The 20,168-nt window shown below is 36.8% G+C and overlaps 1 protein-coding gene across 8 annotated transcripts in view; it reads left to right on the top strand.

Annotated features, from left to right (window-relative positions):
* The window catches only part of citb (citron rho-interacting serine/threonine kinase b), a 56,838-nt gene that overhangs the window by 31,844 nt on the left and 4,826 nt on the right, over nucleotides 1–20,168 (top strand). For 2 of the 8 annotated variants that reach the window (XM_016500984.1, XM_016500981.1), the window contains exons 17-31: nucleotides 1,922–2,115; nucleotides 3,783–3,918; nucleotides 4,004–4,108; nucleotides 6,703–6,843; nucleotides 7,234–7,341; nucleotides 7,631–7,820; nucleotides 8,904–9,074; nucleotides 10,185–10,208; nucleotides 10,796–10,933; nucleotides 12,958–13,132; nucleotides 13,216–13,304; nucleotides 14,394–14,498; nucleotides 14,639–14,808; nucleotides 17,012–17,092; nucleotides 17,208–17,343. In XM_016500984.1, the coding sequence (XP_016356470.1) occupies nucleotides 1,922–2,115; nucleotides 3,783–3,918; nucleotides 4,004–4,108; nucleotides 6,703–6,843; nucleotides 7,234–7,341; nucleotides 7,631–7,820; nucleotides 8,904–9,074; nucleotides 10,185–10,208; nucleotides 10,796–10,933; nucleotides 12,958–13,132; nucleotides 13,216–13,304; nucleotides 14,394–14,498; nucleotides 14,639–14,808; nucleotides 17,012–17,092; nucleotides 17,208–17,343 (1,963 nt within the window). Of the gene's footprint in view, nucleotides 1–1,921; nucleotides 2,116–3,782; nucleotides 3,919–4,003; nucleotides 4,109–6,702; nucleotides 6,844–7,233; nucleotides 7,342–7,630; nucleotides 7,821–8,903; nucleotides 9,075–9,837; nucleotides 9,915–10,184; nucleotides 10,209–10,795; nucleotides 10,934–12,957; nucleotides 13,133–13,215; nucleotides 13,305–14,393; nucleotides 14,499–14,638; nucleotides 14,809–17,011; nucleotides 17,093–17,207; nucleotides 17,344–20,168 lie in introns of all 8 variants that reach the window. The other 6 variants (XM_016500988.1, XM_016500985.1, XM_016500982.1 and 3 more) reach the window with 5 other exon arrangements.

Below are 20,168 nucleotides of genomic sequence, written 5' to 3'. Positions count from 1 at the left end.
AATGGCAACCACCAACTGTTTGATTACCAGCCATCTTCAAAATATCTTCTTTTATGTCAACCTCAGACTTTTTAAACTGTTGTGTAGGTGGTCATGAAGTTATTTATTTCTCAGTCTGATGTCCAAAAAGTTATGGAAGTTTGCAATGTATCATAAATGCAGTTTAGTTTCAGTCAAAGCTCTCTTTCCTGTGGAAGACTTTTATATGATATAATATAGTACAGTACGTTTTCATAATTTCTCATAATATTACTGTTTTACGGTTTGAAAATTAATGAAACCACACATGAACAGCAAATCACAGCTGTCCTCTTCAGTGCCAAAACAAAGCTGTTTAATTAGCTGGAAAATTATGCTTGCAGGTTCTATTGTTTTGCGTGATGATGCCGCAGCGAGATGTGGAGAGGTGTGTGTGTGTGTGTGTGTGTGAGGTGATGTAGGCGCGTGGGATGTGTGTGTAGGTGTGCAGTCCTTGCTGTTGTATAACAGTAGCGGATGGTAATCATAGACACTGGTAGGAGGCAGAGATGTGTCATATTCACTCGCTGCTCCCCTCTGCCCTGCCAGTGTTGGACTTCACAGGGGCAAAAGCATGCCGGCTATATTTGGAAACTCTCTCTCTCCTTCTATGTCTTTCTGAAATGTGGTAACATCCAGTCCTGCCACTGAGATGCACTTCTGAGCACATCTGCCCGATTCAAGACACCCTCGATCCCCCCGCCGGCTCTCAGAGGATCAATTCCAATTGGCAGCGACTCTGAGATCCGGACCTGCTAATGAAAGTCAAAAAGAAAAATCTGCAGCTTCATTTCCGCATCTATCAGCATAATTTCGGTGTCATATCCTGCAGTTCCTTAGATGCCGTCTGTTGGTTTGCAGCAGATGTAATGAATAAGTTATCGTCACCGTCACAGAGAAAACAGAAATATCTGGCCCTTTTAAAATAGTCATTTCCAGGCCTGGAAAGTCTTTAAAAATGATTTCAAATTGAATAAGAATTTCATTAATAAAAATGTATAAAACCTTAAATTATTACAGTCTCTAAAAATCATGGAAACTTCTGTAATAACAATAAATGTAAATAAAATAAGATTCATATGATTTAACTTTATATTAAACTTTAAAAAATTTATAATTTTTTTTATTTGAAATAAATAATATTTTATTTGAATAAAATATTTAAAAAAAATTATGCTCATCTAAATTTCCAGGCCTGGAAATAATGGAATTTAATAATGAAATTAAATAAAATTAATTGAAATTAAATGAAAATAAAATTATTTAAATACAATTTATTTAACTTATAAAATAATATAAATGTCCAAGTTTGGAAAAGTCTTGGAAATTAATAAAATCATTCAAATAAAATGGAAAACTCTATAATGAAAAATAAATGTAAATGAATTAGATCAGATGTATTTAACTTAAATTATAATAGAATTAAAATTAAATTGCATTTATTTAGATAAAATGTATTTAACTTATTAAAAATGATACATTTCCAGGCCTGGGAAAGTCTTGGAAATGAATAAAATCCTATAATAATAATAATAATGACACTTCTATAATAACTTCTATAATGAAAATTAATGCAAATAAAATTTATATGTATTTAACTTCAAAGTAAAATGAAATTACATTTGTTTAAAATGTATTTAAATAAAATGTTTTTACTAGTAAAAAGTTATAGTCATCTACAAAATCGAAACATTTTATCTGCTAGACATTGTTATTTGTGAATGTATTCTCTCTAAAACAGCAAAATAATTATAAAAATATCATCCAGTAATTATGAACAACTGGACAATTCAAATTAAATGATTGTTGTTTGAGTAACACTATTATCAGTGCATTTATATGCTACAAAAAGTGCCCATTGTGATAGTCTGATAGCATAGAAATGACGTGCTTGTGTGTGTAGAACATCGAGACGCTGAAGACCACATGTACGATGCTGGAGGAGCAGGTGCTGGAGCTGGAGACGCTAAACGATGAGCTGCTGGAGAAGGAGAGACAGTGCGAGAACTGGAGATCTGCCCTGGAAGAGGAGAAGAACCAGGCGGAGCGCAGAGCCAGAGACATGCAGAGACAACTGGACAACGAGACGCAGAACAGGTATCGAAGCACACACGTTTGACTGTGAGAGCTGGACGACAGCTGGACAATGCCAGAGTCATGGCCTAACGGTTAGTGCATGACACAGACTCCTACATAATGAGCCATGAGTTTGAGTCTGGGTAGTCAAAAATAACATCTGTGACCCTGGAGCACAAAAGCAGTCTTAAGTCGCTGGGGTATATTTGTAGCAATAGGCAAAAATACATTGTATGGGTCAAAATGATCAATTTTTCTTTTATGCCAAAAATCATTAGGACATCAAGTAAAGATCATGTTCCATGAAGATATTTTGTAAAATTCCTACCGTAAATATCAAAACTTAATTTTTGATTATTAATATGCATTGCTAAGGACTTCATTTGGACAATTTTAAAGATGATTTTCTCAATATTTGGATTTTTTGCACCCTCAGATTCCAGATTTTCAAATAGTTGTATCTCGGCCAAATATTGTCCTATCCTAACAAACCTTACACCAATGGAAAGCTTATTTATCCAGCTTTCAGATGATGTATAAATCTAAAAATTGACCCTTATGACTGGTTTTGTGGTCTAGGGTCACATTTCAGTTTAGTGGGTTTACTGTGATGACGAAGTCAGTGAAGTCACCTTTATTTATACAGCACTTTATACAATACAGATTGTTTCAAAGCAGCTTTACAGTGATAAACAAGAAAATAGTGATTCAATGATGCAAACAAAATTCAACTATACTGTAAGGCAGCTCTAAAAATACATTAGTAAACAAAGGACTCTAGCCTAGCTTTGTTCAATGAAAACGATTAAATATTTTTAGTTTATTTTACAATGAAAATATTTTTATATGATAAAATATATGATGTATATAATATATAAAAAATTATGCAAATATTATTAGCAAATAAAGTTATAAATAATGTCAGAACTTTTCATTTTATTATCAGGCCTTTATTTATTTCTGTATTTATTATTGCAAAATTAAATTGAATAAATAAATGTATATATTTAATGCAAATAATTACATTATTCCATTGCATATATTTAGGATATGTAAAATAATATCTATATATATAGCCTTACTCCAAAATTTTTTTGTTTCCATCGCATCGCATATTGACATAATACATCATTTGGATAGTCATAACATAACTAACTAACTAAATAAAAATTTAGTGGGTTTATTATGATGACAAAGGACTTTATACAAAGCTTTATACAATGAAAACTTAGATATATTAAATAATAATAATAATATAAAATATATAATTAAATATTTTATATTGTTAATTAATAAATAAATATAGATATAAATGAAGGCATGATAAAAATGTTGACATTAATGCAAATATAAATGAATAAATGCAGATCTTTAATGCAAATTATCATGCATTATTAAATAAAATGCCTAAAATTCTAGCTATCCTCCGAAAAAATAATTCTGCTGTGATATATTCATATATATGTATTGGACAAAAAAAAAAAGAAAAGACAGAAAGTGTGTTAAAAGTTTGTTAACACAGTTTATTTTCTAAATGTCTGCAGGGCCAGAAGTGCCCATGGTTATATAAGAGTTACATAATGAACATTAAGTATAGAGATAGAAACACTGAGTAAGAGACATACTGTGCCGCTCCAACACTTTATTGTTCAATAACTCTCTCTCGTTCGCTCTCTCTCGTTTTCCAGACTCCGTGCAGAGCAGCGCAATTCTGAGTCTCGTCAGGCTGTTGAACTGGCGGTCAAAGAGCACAAAGCTGAAATCCTGGTACTGCAACAGGCCCTGAAAGACCAGAAACTCAAAGCTGAAGGTCTTTCTGATACTGTGAGTGTGCCAGTGCACGTGTGTGTCGCTGTGGATAAAAGCATCTGCTAAATGACGACGTGCATACTTACTCTGTCTTCATCAGCTGAGCGATCTGGAGAAGAAACACGCCATGCTGGAGATGAACGCGCACAGCCTGCAGCAGAAGCTGGAGACGGAGCGAGAACTCAAACAGAGGCTCATGGACGAGGTGCTTCACTTTTCTAGCACTCAAAATACATACTTACCAAATAAATGAAATATTTGAACTGAAATGATTAAGTATTGACAATAGTGTAAATACACTTAAATGGAAAAATAGAATATTTGCTGTTAATTTACTCACCCTCAGGCCATCCAAGATGTTTTTTCTTCATTAGAACAGTAAAACAGATTTTTAGCTGAAACCATAGTCCTTGGTGATTTATAATGCAAGTCAGCGGCTGCACATTTTTGAGAATTTAAAAAAAGCATATCAGGGAAGACAAAATTAACACCCGTGGCTCCTGATGATATATTGAAGTCTTATGAAGCGAAACAGTCAGTCTGTGCAAGAAACTGAACATTATTTACAACAATATGATGATGATGATGATGATGATAGATATTTTATTGATCCCCGAGGGGAAATTCAGGTATCCAGTAGCAACATTAAAACAGACAACAAACAACAAAGCATACATAAGAAAGTATAAACTTAGAATACAAAATAAAAAACAAAAGAGTACATGTACAGAGTAAACATAAGTGCATGAATGGAAATACTAGCGTTAAATGCTGGGTACCAGCATCAAATATGCAAATATACAGAGGTGTTTACGATGTGCAGATATGTAATACAATACACTATAAAGATAGTAAGAGTCCAGTACAAAGATAAAAGTATATAAATGGCATGGGACATAAAAGACGGCAGTGCTCACCAATTCTGTGTCCATCAATCTAGAAAGTCCATTAGCAACAGTCCAGTTCGAGTCCTGCTCACAGGGAAGAGTTGAAGAGCCGTATAGCCTGAGGGACAAACGACTTCCTCAGTCTGTCTGTAGAGCAGGGCAGGGACAACAGCCTGTCACTGAAGGAGCTCCTCTGTCTGGAAATGGTTTGGTGCAGAGGGTGGTGGACATTGTCCAGGGTGGACAGTATCTTGCCGAGGATCCTTTTCTCAGCTACAGATGTCAGGCTGTCCAGTTCAGCACCAACTACTGTTCCAGCCTTCCTCATCAGTTTGTCCAACTGTGTGGCGTCCCTCCTCTTAATGCTGCATCCCCAGCACACCACAGCATAGAAGAGAACGCTGGCGATGACAGTCTGATAAAACATCTGCAGCAGCTTCTGGCAGATGTTAAAGGACCACAGTCTCCTCAGGAAGTAGACTCTGCTCTGTCCCTTCCTGTAGAGGAAATATCTGTATTTGTATTTGGGTCTGGAGTTAGACGAAAGACTGGACTGGTCCCCAAACACGGACGCCCTCTACAGGAAGGGACAGATTACCAGTAATCAGGCAAATAGGATATCTGATTCTTTTCCGCGAACTGGTTCTTTTGGACATTTAATTTCAATGAACAGGTTCGATTCACTAGTTCGTTTACGCAACCACCAAAAAAATCACCAAATAATGATGTGAAATGTGGATGTTTTACATGTCTAAAGCCACTAGTTCGTTTACGCAACCACCAAAAAAATCACCAAATAATGATGTGAAATGTGGATGTTGTACATGTCTAAAGCATATAAAGTGAATAAACTAGTCTTCATCAGCTCACCTTTTTACATAAACAATGAGAAAGTGGCTCATTGGTTTCCTCAGTTCAGTGACTGTTGGAGGAACTGGAGCGCTGAATCAGTTCATTCATCATAGGATCAGAAATGCTGCTATTTCGGCTCATTTTGAGTCGGAGTGACTGCCAGGCAAATGAAAGTGAGTTTTGAGTGAGTAACTTAGATCTGTGCTGCTTGAGCCATGAACTGTTTCAGACGCTTCAGTCCGATTTGGTTCAACTAGTTCACCAAAAAGAACCGCTTCAAAAGAATGATTGGTTCGTGAACTGGAAATCACTCCAGACCGTTTGCCTGAGGCTCTGGATTACGGGTAATAATGTTGTAAATAATGTTCAGTTTCTTGCACAGACCAATCGTTTCGCTTCATAAGATCTCAATATATCGTCAGGAGCCATGGGTATTAATTTTGTGATGCCTGTACATGCTTTTTTGACTCTCAAAGTGATGGTAGCCATTGACTTGCATGTTATGAATCACCAAGGACCACAGTTTCAGCAAAAAATCTTCTTTACTGTTCTACTGAAGAATACAATCATCTACATCTTGTATGGTACATTAATAGCAAATTCTCATTTTTGGGTGAACAATTCCTTTTAAGTATCATTTTGACTGCTTTGTAGTTTTTACTGAACATTATTTAATCTATCCTTTATACTAAAGAGACTTTTTTGAAGGATATTGGTTGACTTATGGCTTTTTTTAGGAACTTGAGCTTAAGTGAGACTTGAGTGTTTGTAGACATTTAAGAGGATGTTGTGTTGACCTTGATTTATTGCAATATTGAGGTGTTATTTGGATTTTAGGACTAGTTCATCTCTGAGCGAGTAAAATACTTAAGTACTGTTCAAATCAGATACTCTAAGACCTTTACTCAAGTTGTATTGGAAGTGGTGACTTGTAACTTGTAACGGAGTGATTTTCGCTGTTTTACTCAAGTATGATTTTCAGGTACTCTTTACACCTCTGAGTTTTGAGAGCCGTGTAATCGTGCATCTTTACCATAACCAGTGTATCTTTTTCTCTCAGCAAGCAAAACTGCAGCAGCAGCTGGACATACAGAAGAGCCACATCTTCAGACTGACACAAGGACTTCAGGACGCGCTAGACCAGACGGACCTTCTGAAGACCGAGCGGACAGACCTGGAGTACCAGCTGGAAAACATACAGGTGCACGCATGCATGGAAATATTAACCATACTACTCATACTAGGTATGATTGTACTAATCTAAACTGACAAAATCTATATGAATAATAATAGTAATTTAAGAATTGATTTTTTTAGAATAATTGTAGATTTTTATTATAATTTTTATTTTATAATAATGTTATTATAGTTTTATTTTAAATAATTTTATTTTATATTAGCTATCAAAAGTTAGGACACTTTCACACAAAATTGGATTAAATAATGCAAAATTATATACCATATTTTACAGGTTAAAATTGTTGCATGCTACATACTACATACAGTTTAAAAATAGTATGCGGTGACAAGAATACTAGTGTTCCATTCCAAGCACAGGTGTGTTCTAATAGCAGTGTGGCTCCCTCTGCAGGCGGCGTACTCTCACGAGAAGGTCAAGATGGAGGGGACCATCACCCAGCAGAGCAAGCTCATAGACTTCCTGCAGGCCAAGGTAGAGCACCCCTCTAAGAAGAAAAAGGTCAGAGTCATCCGCTGTAAATTCACTTCATTAACTAATCTGACTAACTGCTTGCTGAGCTGCGCATTAGGTGTCCCTGGAGCTACACATGCAAATAACCGCATACTAACCGCGCCAACCGTCAGAAATCTCATATATATCCTTATATGCAGAAGCCCTGAATAAGTGAGTTGTAGAAAGGGACACCTAATTTGAGTGGATATGTAGGGATAGAATGGCAGGATAGAGTCCTAGCGTGTCTGTGGGCGTGAGCCTGGGCGATTCACTAGGTCTCGTGTTTCGGGTGCAGGGGCTCTTTGGTGGCCGGCGTCGAGAGGATCTGCTGGCGGCGCAGGGACAGACACAGGTGCCTGCTGTGCCCGCCGTGGCCCCTGTTCCCCTGCAGTACAACGACCTGAAGGTGGCGCTGGAGAAGGAACGCACTCGCTGCTCGGAGCTGGAAGAAGCCCTGCAGAAAACACGCCTGGAGCTCAGAGAGGGTGAGATTGTTTCATACAATTGCGTCGTTAAATTTGGAAACTGGTTGCTTGTTTTCCTTGAAGTTGCAATGAATGGGGACTAAGGTTTTTTTGTTGTTGTTAACGACACAAAAGCAACGTGAAAAAAACTTTCACAGAAAACTGTCTTTTTGTGTTCCTCAGAAGAAAGAGATTATAAGACTCCGCTTGAATTATGACTAGAAAGAATGATAATGCTGACTATAAATTATATTATAATTCTATTATTATAATGATGTTTTTATAGATTATAAATTACAATGTATAACTGCAATTATTGCAATATACAATACTGTTTAAAAATATTGAGGTCAGCAAGATTTTTAATAATATTATTAATACTTAAAATATTAATAGTTTTATTCTGCAAGGATGTATTAAATTGATCAAAAGTGAAATATATATATTACATATATATATTTATTATATATATATATTACAAATGTGATGTATTACAAACCAATTATAGTGCAAATAAATGTTGTTCTTTTGAATATTTTATATTCATCAAAGAATTCTAAAAAAAATGTATCATGGTTTCCACAAAAAATTTTTATTTTTTAAACGATAAAGATCCTTTTTGAAAGAAATGTACACTTTTTATTCAGCAAGGATCAAAAGTGACAGTAAAGACATTTATAATGTTACAAAAGATTTCTATTTCAAATAAATGCTGTTCTTTTGAACTTTCTGAAAATCTGAAATGTTTCTTGAGCAGCAAATCAGCATATTAGAATGATTTCTGATGATCATGTGACACTGAAGACTGGAGTAATGATGCTGAAAATTCAGCTTTGATCACAGGGATAAATTACAGTTTAAAATACATTCAGACAGAAAACAGTTATTTTAAATTGCAATAATATTTAACTATTTTTACTGTATTTTTGATCAAATAAATGCAGCCTTGGTGAGCAGTAGAGACTTTCAAACGTTAGTGTAATATAAAGCATTATTGAAATGACACATTCTATTAAACAATAAGCAGACGTGCCACATACTGTGTGTAACATTCTCAGACGTGCTGGTTTTCTCAGTGCGTCTCACTGTATTCTCTCCACTCAGCAGTTCAGTTTAATAAAGCTCTGGAGCACAGCGGTACTCCAGCCACTCCGGGTTTGGCTCGTCAGCAGCTCATGATGTCCACCAAATCCAACAAATCCCCCGAGCACCAGCCCAGCAGCGCCCTGATGTCGTCCAGCTCCGGCCGCAGGAAGGACGCTGCCAATCCTGAAGGTTAGAAGCCAGACGCAGAGCTTTTGCAACCTTTTTAATATTCAAAACATAAGCAAAACAACAATTGTGTTCTCTTGGTCCTTCTTGCCATTTCATCTCATGCTATGAAAAGGGAAATTAAATCAGAAGCTTGTAGGAAAATGCTGATGTGATGTGTATTTTGATGCTGTTTCAATATAAGATGAGGAGACTGTGTCCTCTGAAGGACTCCAGAAATGTTTTGGCTCATGTCTGTCCACACTCACTGTCCTCATATATATATACATACACATATATTTAAACAAATATATAATTTTGAAATATATGTATTTTATATATTATATATATATACAGTATATATATATATTACAAATATACTGTATGTGTTTTAAATGTGACAGTGTTCAGTCATGGGAACACAAATGGCACCGTTTCCTGAGAATGATCCAGGCGTCTCCCCAATATCTTTTCTTTCTTGATATGATCTTTTTATCCCTGCAGAGATAAGCTCTCTGGCCAAATCCAAACATGTCATTCAAGGAAACGCTTCAGTTGAAGTCTTTTGGCCGTTCTACACCCAATATATTGAACAAACACTTGCTGTGTCAGGTCATCATGGTTTGATGGCTACAGACTTCCACTCAGGACATCATGAAATGATTGTGGATCTCCAAAGCTCCTGCACGCAGATCTGTCAGGACACTGAGCTTATCTCGAATATATGGCCATACTCCTGCTGTATGCCATGCGGAATGCCAGAACTCCGAAATCCTTGCATCAACAAATCCCCCGAGCACCAGCCCAGCAGCGGCCTGATGTCGTCCAGCTCCGGCCGCAGGAAGGACGCCGCCAATCCTGAAGGTTTGAAGCCAGACGCAGAGCTTTTGCAACCTTTTTAATATTCAAAACATAAGCAAAACAACAATTGTGTTCTCTTGGTCCTTCTTGCCATTTCATCTCATGCTATGAAAAGGGAAATTAAATCAGAAGCTTGTAGGAAAATGCTGATGTGATGTGTATTTTGATGCTGTTTCAATATAAGATGAGGAGACTGTGTCCTCTGAAGGACTCCAGAAATGTTTTGGCTCATGTCTGTCCACACTCACTGTCCTCTCTGTTGTTGTTCCACAGAAATAAGGAGAGCCACTTCTGAAAGTAAGTTCTTACATAACAGGCTCAGGCGGCCCACTCTCAAGAAACCGTGCCATCTGTGATTGAAATATCAGGATTTTTCATTTATTTAATTATTTACGCTTTCATTTTTAAAGGTTACTGATGAGCCTTCAAGATGAGGCTGATATATGCCTAAAACTCATTAAAATACAGATAAAACTGAAACAGAAACTTCAGTTTGAACTATGTGGTCAGAAAGACTTTGATATCATTTATCATATCGAATATAATGTCAGAAAGGTCAAACCATTATTTTAAAATGGGGAAATTTATCAAAATAATGGAGTTTCGAAGAAAGTAAGGGACACCTTCTGCATTATTACATAAAATGCATAAAGCATTTTAGAAAAAACTAAAAGCCAGTGAAGGTGTGTTAATTTTAAATTAACAAGTTAATACTGGCAGTGATGCTGGTGTTCTCAGAGCTGGTTTCACCCTCTGGTGGAGAAATGTTCTCAGGAGAGGACATTTTCAGCTTGCTTTGGCCTGTTTGCATAAGAAAATATAGACGGGTGTAAGAGACACATGACTGTCTTTAAGAGAGTGTGTCTGTCTGTTTGATCCTGTAGAGTACACCAGACGTGTGAAGGACAGGATTCATCACAACACTCCTCACCGCTTCACGCAGGGGCTCAACATGAGGGCGGCCCGCTGCACCGTCTGTCTGGACACCGTCCATTTTGGACGGCAAGCCGCAACATGCATCGGTACGGATCTCATGTAAACTCTTTCCAAATACACTATCAATTTACTTAAAAGTCAGGATGTGCTGATACTACTTTTTCCATAATGAGTATGATAGCGATACTTATATTTTTGGTACTTGGCGATACCAATACCAGTATTCACTTCATTGCACAAATGTTGGGTGGAGAAACCACACTGAAAAAATGGTAACATCTAAATTAACAGTTTTCCAAGTCAAAAATATTATTTAACATCACTGAATCAGTCTAAATATATTATTTATACCAACAAAACAATTTTTTATGGGTTAAACTAGCTGGAAATACAGTAGAAATAGTAACAATTACGGGTTGATAGTTTTTACAGTGAAAAAGGGAATCATCATTGGTTGGCTTAATTTGAGTAAATAAATGACTCCTGTAGTCACTTTCATGCTTAATTATCAATCAATCAATCAACATTTATTTTTATAGCCTTTTACAACACTCAAGGTGACCAAAGTTCTTTCCAATAAGAGCAAAAAATAATACAGTACATTTACATTTAGTCATTTAGCAGACGCTTTATCCAAAGCGACTTACAAATGAGGACAATGGAAGCAATCAACATCAACAAGAGAGCAATAATATGCAAGTGCTATAACAAGTCTCAGTTAGCTTAATGCAGTACACGTAGCAAGTTTTTTTGTTGTTGTTTTTTTTTAATTGTATAATAAAAAGAAAACAGATAGAATAGAAAAAGAATAGAGAAGCTAGTGTGTTTTTTTTTAAAGAAAACAAGCAGTTAGTACATGAATAGAGTGCAAGTCTAAAAGGGGCAAGTTTTTTTTAAAGAATAGAATTAGAATAGAGAGTGCTAGAGTTAGGGGGTAAAAACGGAGGTATAAAGCTACAGCAAAATAGGTAAAATAGTAGACAATAAAATACATTTATTATTTTAAATTTAAATGTATTATTTAAAAATGTCACAACATTGCTAGGTATTAAAAGCCAGTCTGAACAAATAAGTTTAAAGCCTATTTTTAAAAAGGCTGAGGTCAGTAATGGTACTCATAACTTATGGTACTTACATAATTATGCTTGTTAACCCTATAAAACCTGATGCTAAAATAAGTTGCTTTTACACACACACACACACATACACACACACACACACACACACACACATATACAGTGGTGTGAAAAAGTGTTGGCCCCCTTCCTGATTTCTTATTTTTTTGCATGTTTGTCACACTTTAATGTTTCAGATCATCAAACTAATTTAAATATTAGTCAAAGATAACACAAGTAAACACAACATGCAGTTTTTAAATGAAGGTTTTTATTATTAAGGGAAAACAAAATCCAAAACTACATGGCCCTGTGTGAAGAAGTGTTTGCCCCCCTGTTAAAACTGTGGTTTATCACACCTGAGTTCAATTTCTCTAGCCACACCCAGGCCTGATTACTGCCACACCTGTTCGCAATCAAGAAATCTCTTAAATAGGACCTGCCTGACAAAGTGAAGTAGACCAAAAGATCCTCAAAAGCTAGACATCATGCCGAGATCCAAAGAAATTCAGAAACAAATGAGAAAGAAAGTAATTGAGATCTATCAGTCTGGAAAAGGTTATGTGACAAACATGCAAAAAAATAAGAAATCAGGAAGGGGGCCAACACTTTTTCACACCACTGTATATATATATACATTTTTTTCATTCAGTTGCAAGGTGTCATTTTTTCAGAAAACAAATTACTTTTAAAATATTAATATATAATATATTTTATTTCTAAATTAAGCATTATATTTTTTCTCTTTTGGAAAGTCATGTTGAGTTTTTTCTCTTTTGAGCCAATGGGAACGCAAAAATGCTTTGTTGTATTGTCCATTCACCACTATAGAAGTTACTATAATGACTTGTGCTTCTGAAAAACACAGAATTGTGAAAAGGGCCCACTGTTGTATTTTAATAGATCGCTGACCCAATCAGGTCAACCTGGGTTAAAGCTGAAGCTGCTGATCCTCCTTCTGTGTTGGTTTAACCATCTTCTCTCTCCTACTTTAGAATGTCACGCTTTGTGCCACCCAAAATGCTCCCCGTACCTTCCAGCCACCTGCGGCGTGCCCACCGAATACGCGCTGCATCTGTCCGAGGCTCTGTGTCGGGAAAAGGGAAACACTTCCGGCCTGAAAGATGTCGGAGGACACATGAGGCTGGAAGGATGGCTGAAGCAGCCCAGGTGAGCCGTGTGCCAAGACCATACCACCATCAGGAGAGAAGCAAACACTAAGTGTACATGGAATTGTGGTTGTCCTCCTGCAGAAATGGGAAGCGTGGCCAGGGCTGGGAGAGGAAGTACGTGGTGCTGGATGGATATAAAGTGATCACCTACGAGACAGAACCAAGAGACGGTCTGTGAATATTTATACTTTTCCCAATGTTCACCGGTTCTGTTTGCACACAGCATATTATTACAGAGCAACAGTTCATCCCTGTCGGAAAATCTTGAATCATATTAGCTTAGCCTGTTCAAGCTGGTTTTTGAATAGTGGTAGCTTGTTTTGGCTGAATCTAGGTGGTTACCAACTTTAAACATCTTGACCAAGCTGTTTACCAAATTAGGCTGGTAGTTCCTCCTGATCAACCATCTAGACATCTTAAACCAGCTTAAGGAGGTCTGATGGTCTACCAACCAGAGCAGTTGACAAAACCCCTTTAAAACCATCAATCCAAACCAGCCTGTCCATCAAAAACTGGGTTGATGGCGTTGTCACGATTGATCCGACCACACTTTGCTTGTTTTTATTTTTCACACTTTTACTTATTCTAACCTTTTTTTCTAATTTATGTAAACTTGCATATTTTATTCCTAATTTTTTATTTTATTTATATAATTTTATTATTCTATTCTATGTACCAAGATTAAAAAGCATTTTACTGCACGTTGTACTGTGTATGGTTGTGTTTGACCAAAAAAATTGAATTTGATAACACCAATTTAGGTGGGGCCCTAGAGTTTTGCGATGCGGAAAACGTGAACGGTATTGTGGAATGCAGTCATAAAAATGGAATTTACTGTAAAACATAGAATGTCACAGAATTCGACAAATTTTGAATGAATAAATCAAAAGTAGGTCAGTATACTTGAATCAAATGGCGATATGGACTACTGTCTGTAAATGAAAGCACAAAAAGACGTATGAATCCTGAATATGAATCCTGCATCTTGTGCGTGTCTCTAAGGCGCAGATGCGTGATTTTTCATACTGAAGCGCATGAAGCTTGTGATGTTTTCAGCGTCTGCCATCTCACTATATGAGAACATAATTAGGGCCCTACACTTTAGGTTGTTTTTTTTAGCTGGCAATGGCTATAAATGGACAAGCTAGAAACCATTTTAATCTAGTTACCGCCTTAATCATCTATTTTCCAGCAGGGATGGAATGACAGGTGTGGAATGAAGTGCCTTGATGTGAATGATGTATAATCTGTCCTCTCAGAGTCGGTGAAGCCGCTGGATGAGTTTGAGTTGTGTCTCTCTGATGGAGATGTGACTGTTCATTCTGCTGTCGGTGCTACTGAGATGCCCAACACGGCCAAGACAGGTGATGTGTTACCTGTGGAATTGCACTGTACTGTGTCCTTACTAACTTTTTTGCTCTGCTGAGTGTGGATTCAGAAAGTAATCCATGTCCAGTATATGTAACATGTTTTTCTGTCTTCTAACATAATTGTGTGTGTTCAGATGTGCCGTATGTGGTGAAGTTGGAGTCGTCTCCGCAGTCGACATGCTGGCCCGGTCAGACTCTGTACCTCATGACCTCGGGGTTTTCTGAGAAACAGCGCTGGGTGGCCGTGCTGGAAGCCATTGTGGCCAGCAGTCGTGGGGCGAGAGAGAAAGCCGAAGCAGACGCTGTGAGTGAGAGGAACCTGAAACACCCACAGGCCGTTCATAGTGACATTTAAAGAGTCAGTGCAGTGACATGCAAGGCAGAAACTGTAGGTTTGTCTCTTCTTACCAGTACAGCGGGATGCAGGGAAACATACTGATAACAGGGATGCAAACTCACCATGGGTGAAAAAGTTGACAAAGATGCGCAATCCAAAATTTTTTTTTAAATTAAACACTTATAATATTTAAAACATTTATTATTTTTTAACTCTACAGTTGTGCAGTAAATTCGCTTTGAAGATTCACTTTTCATTCATGAAGATGACATGAAAATATCCTGGTGGAAAACAAAGACTTAAGATGAAAATTACTTTTATAAAATTATTATTATAACCAGCAGAGGATCACTCATTAGCTCAGTTGCCATTTCCACTCCCTAGTTTTTTTCACGTCTTGCGTTTGGAGTTATTATAAAATGACTATTATAACAATTTTTTGTACTTTTACTATACTGAAGTATGAAGTATAGCAAGTACAATTAAATAATAATGCATTAAATATTTTGAAGTATTTTTAGATTTAATTTAAAAGCTACATTTTTTAAAAACATTGCCTTAAAAAGGACACATCAATAAGAGTGTTTAATGTTTTAACTTTAACCGTAGAAACTGCTAAATAAATTCAGCCAACACAGACTTGTTGCTGCTGTAGTTTTGTTACTCTGAATTTACTCTGCATCCCTTAAAGCACAGCTCTGTTTTGACATCGGCTTGTCAGATGTTTCGTTCCGTCTATTGCTACAGTTATCACCATCAATCAAAGCAATGACTTGCGCAACAATTTAGCGACTCGCAAATTTTTTTTTCACTCCCGTTTGTCATTCCTGAAACACTATACGTGGACATTTGGTCCTCTTAGACAAACAAAACTTTTCTTCAAATTGTGAATGAAGTACTGTATGTAGAGAAGCCGAGCAAAGGGCACTTTCCTTTATGGTGCAACTGACTGAGATTACTCACGCAAAAACTTCTGATTTAATCAATGATATAATCAACTAACTACACAATCAATCTCTTATTTACTTTATTTCTTGTTATAATAGGTAGATTTTCGAGCATGTAGAACTCTGTAAACTACAGAGTTTACACCTACCTACAGTTTACCTACAGTAAACACCTCTGATTGAAAATATCCTGGTGGAAAACAAAGACTTAAGATGAAAATTACTTTTATAAAATTATTATTATAACCAGCAGAGGATCACTCATTAGCTCAGTTGCCATTTCCACTCCCTAGTTTTTTTCACGTCTTGCGTTTGGAGTTATTATAAAATGACTATTATAACAATTTTTTGTACTTTTACTATACTGAAGTATGAAGTATTGCAAGTACAATTAAAAAATAATAATAAATAAATAAAAAATAATAAATGTTTTAAATATTATGTGTTTAATTTTTAATTAATCTCTGTATCTATCTGTATTTATGTTCTACTGTTAGTGTTATCTGTATGCACCAAGGGTCTGAGAGTAACGCAATTTCAATTCTCTGTGTGTATGTGCTGTACATGTGGAAGAATTGACAATAAAGCAGACTTGACTTGACTTGACTTGACTTGACTTGATTGGCTATTACTTTCAACAGAGATGCCTGTGATTGGCTACAATACTCAACGCTGTAAAACACGTTGTAAATAGAAACTTTTTTAAAAACACAAAACTATTGAAAAAATTCAGCGGCTTTACACGAATCACACAAATGACCCATTCTGAATTCAAAACGGCGAATTTCACTGAAAGTGACAAGTTTGCATCCCTGCTCTCGGTCTCCAGAGTCCTCGTCTCCTCAGCTCACCGGAATGAGATGCAGTCCACGGAGAAGTTGTGCTGTTGTCATGGTCACGCACGAGACGTTTATTTTATTATTTTTTTATTATTGGTTTTGTTTTTATTACCTTGTATGTCCAAAACTGTCACTTATCACGAAATGAAAAAAAGACAAAAACAAAGCAAAAAAAAAACACGATCAGCCTGAACAATAAAAAAAAACACTTTCTCATCGGATCAACACGAATCTCGTAGGTGACCTATATTGATCTCAGAAAGGTGAGTTTTCACCAAATCTATGTGCAAATGCTGAAAGCTCTGCGAAGTGCATAAAATAAAAAATGCACTTTTTAAAAATATATTTTTTTCACATCCTCATGGTGTTTTTGATTATGTACAGAAATTGTTGGGAAACTCCTTACTCAAGCTAGAAGGAGATGATCGCCTGGATATCAACTGCACCCTCCCGCTGACTGACCAGGTACCTGCATCATCCACTAATATCACAATCGCTTTGATTTTTCAAGATTTATTTGATTATTTACAGTCTATATTTGTTGTAGTCTGATATACCATCGTCTTATTTTTGTCATCAGATTGTATTGGTTGGCTCCGAGGAAGGTCTCTATGCCCTGAATGTGATTAAGAACTCCCTCACTCACATCCCGGGTCTGGGATCCGTGTTTCAGATCTACATCATCAAGGAGCACGACAAGCTGCTGATGATCGTGGGTGAGCAAAGATCATGACCCTTTACTGTCGGTTTCATAAACCAAAACTGAATGACTTTGACTGAGAGCCCTTGCAACAGGACAAAAAAATTAGCATGGTATTACATTTTTTTTTTTTTTCGGACATGATAATATCAAGCATTTGTGTACTAAGTACCATGATAATACTATTTTATTATTTAAAGTATTCCTATAGCTCAAACAGTAGAGCATGGCGCTTGCAACACAAAGAACTGTGTAAATACCTTGGTACATTAATATGCTAATCATTAGGTCAAAATACCATGGTATTACATTTACGTTTAGTCATTTAGCAGACGCTTTTATCCAACCAACGAAAAAGCAACAACATAAGTGCTGTGACAAGTCCCGGTTTGTTTAACGCAGTACATGTAGCAAGTTTGTTTGTTTGTTTTTTATAATAAATAAAAAGAAAACAAGTAAATAAAATAGAAAAGAATAGTGAACGCTAGTGTTAGAGGGTCATTTTTTATAATAAATAAAAAGAAAACAAGTAGATAGAATTGAAAAAGAATAGAGAACGCTAGTTTTAGAGGGTCACGTTTTTTTTATATAATAAATAAAACAAGTAGTTAGATTAGAAATGGAATAGAGAGTGCAAGTGTTATAGGGTCAAGATTTTTAATAAATGAAAAGAAAACAAGTAGATAGAATAGAAATAGAATAGAGAGTGCAAGTGTTAGAGGGTCAAGTGTAGATGGAAGAGATGTGTCGTTTATTAATGATGGCTAAAGACTCTGCTGCTCTGATCGAGTTGGGCAGGTCATTCCACCAGCAGGGAACAGTTAAGATAAAAGTCTGTAAAAGTGCACTATAATGCACTGTTCAATTGCAGAACACAAGCTTCTGGAGGCACATAAGTCTGAAGTAGTGAATTTAGGGGTGTAGAGCCAGTAGTTGTTTTCAGGGCTCTCAAGTTATAGCAAAAGTTTGGAGTGAGATTAGGTACAAAAAAACAGACAAATTCATCCAAATAAAATAAATAGGTTTATGTATTTAAAAAATACAAATGTATCAAAAATAAAAAGAAATTTGGCCACAAACGAGCCAACTGAAGAGCAGCACTCAATGTACATAGGCTACTGTACACATACAGGATTGCAGAGCTTGCCCTGGGCATGTATGTCAAGCTGTGTGTGTGTGTGTGTGTGTGTGTGTGTGTGTGTGTGAGAGAGAGAGAGAGAGAGAGAGAGAGAGAGAGAGAGAGAGCACATTTCAGCTTATGAATGTTTTTGTTTTGTCTGTTGTAAGTGTTTGTTGCACATTTTGATGTCTTGATGACAGGGGTAGATGGCTCCCACATAAAGCACTGTCATGATAGATAATAGTGTTCTGTCCAGAGCCAAACTGTTTCTAGTTTTGGTTTTGTTCAAACTCACCATAGAGAACACTCTCTCTGCATCTGCATTTGAGTGGGGAAGCCACGGTGCTTTAAGTGGGAGCCCCCTACCCCTGTCATCCAGGCTTTAAAATGTGCAACAAACACTTACAACAGACAAAAAAAACCATTCATAAGCTGAAATGTGCACTCTGAAGTGTCTCTCTCTCTCTCTCTCTCCCTCTCTCTCTCTCTCACACACACACACACACACACACACACACACACAGCTTGGCATGCAATCCTATTGTATGTGTACAGTATGTACATTGAGCACTGATGTTCAGTTGGCTCGTTTGGGGCCAAATTTCTTTTTATTTTAGATACTTTTTTAAAATAAATATATAACACAATTTATTTTATTTGGATGAATTAGTCTGTCTTTTATGAGATTTACCCATTGTTATAACATCGCTAGTACTTTCCTTAGTTTCTGGGAGCCAAACCTAAGTTAATGCTTCTGGTTGTAAAGCAGCTGGAGAGTTTTTGACTGCATCAATAATAAGAAGGGGTTACCTACAGCATTCATCGGATCTTGCTCTTACACGCCGTATGTGCGCACATCCATGTTGCTTAGTAATGAATGCGCTTGCAGCGGAATCACGCGGAAACAACAGCATTCTAATTTCTGATTGGCTGGTAGGTGTCAAAAAATAAAAAGAAATTTGGCCACAAACGAGCCAACTGAAGAGCAGCACTCAATGTACATAGGCTACTGTACACATACAGGATTGCAGAGCTTGCCCTGGGTGTCATTTAAAGCCCCATTCACACCAAGAACGATAACTATAAAGATAACGATATTAGCATCCACATAGTTATGAACTCGGCAGAGAACTTCCCTCTGTATCCGTCCATTAATTATAGCAGGACAAGTTATTTTATGTGAGCAGCTATTGGTAGACAGTGCAAATTGATGAACAGAGGTGTGACTTGTGTTCTTTTCGGCCTGTTAATGACTACTCTTGCAGCTGCTTTCTGGATTAGTTGTAGAGGTTTGATAGAGCTGGCTGGAAGGCCTGCCAAGAGAGCATTGCAATAGTTCAGCCTGGACAGAACAAAAGCTTGAACAAGCTTGTGTAGCATGTTCAGAAAGAAAGGGCCTGATCTTCCTAATGTTGTAAAGGCAAGTCTGCAGGACCTGGCAGTTCTAACAAAGTGGTCTGTGAAATTCAGCTGATCATCAATCACAACTCCAAGGTTTCTGGCTGTTTTTTAAGTTTTTATGGTTGATGGGCCTAGCTGGATGGAGAAATTGTGATGAAGTGATGGGTTTGCTGAAACCTCAAGCAGTTCTGTCTTGGCAAGGTTGAGTTGAAGGTGATGGTCCTTCCTACAGGAAAACATATCTGTTAGACATGCTGAGATGAGAGCAGCTTTCGTCGGATCATCAGGATGGAATGAGAGGTAGAGTTGAGTGTCATCAG

The sequence above is a fragment of the Sinocyclocheilus anshuiensis genome, unplaced genomic scaffold (assembly GCF_001515605.1).
Source record: "Sinocyclocheilus anshuiensis isolate Anshui unplaced genomic scaffold, SAMN03320099.WGS_v1.1 scaffold714, whole genome shotgun sequence".
NCBI classification, from domain to species: domain Eukaryota; kingdom Metazoa; phylum Chordata; class Actinopteri; order Cypriniformes; family Cyprinidae; genus Sinocyclocheilus; species Sinocyclocheilus anshuiensis.
This window is presented reverse-complemented; position numbering and strand designations above follow the sequence as displayed.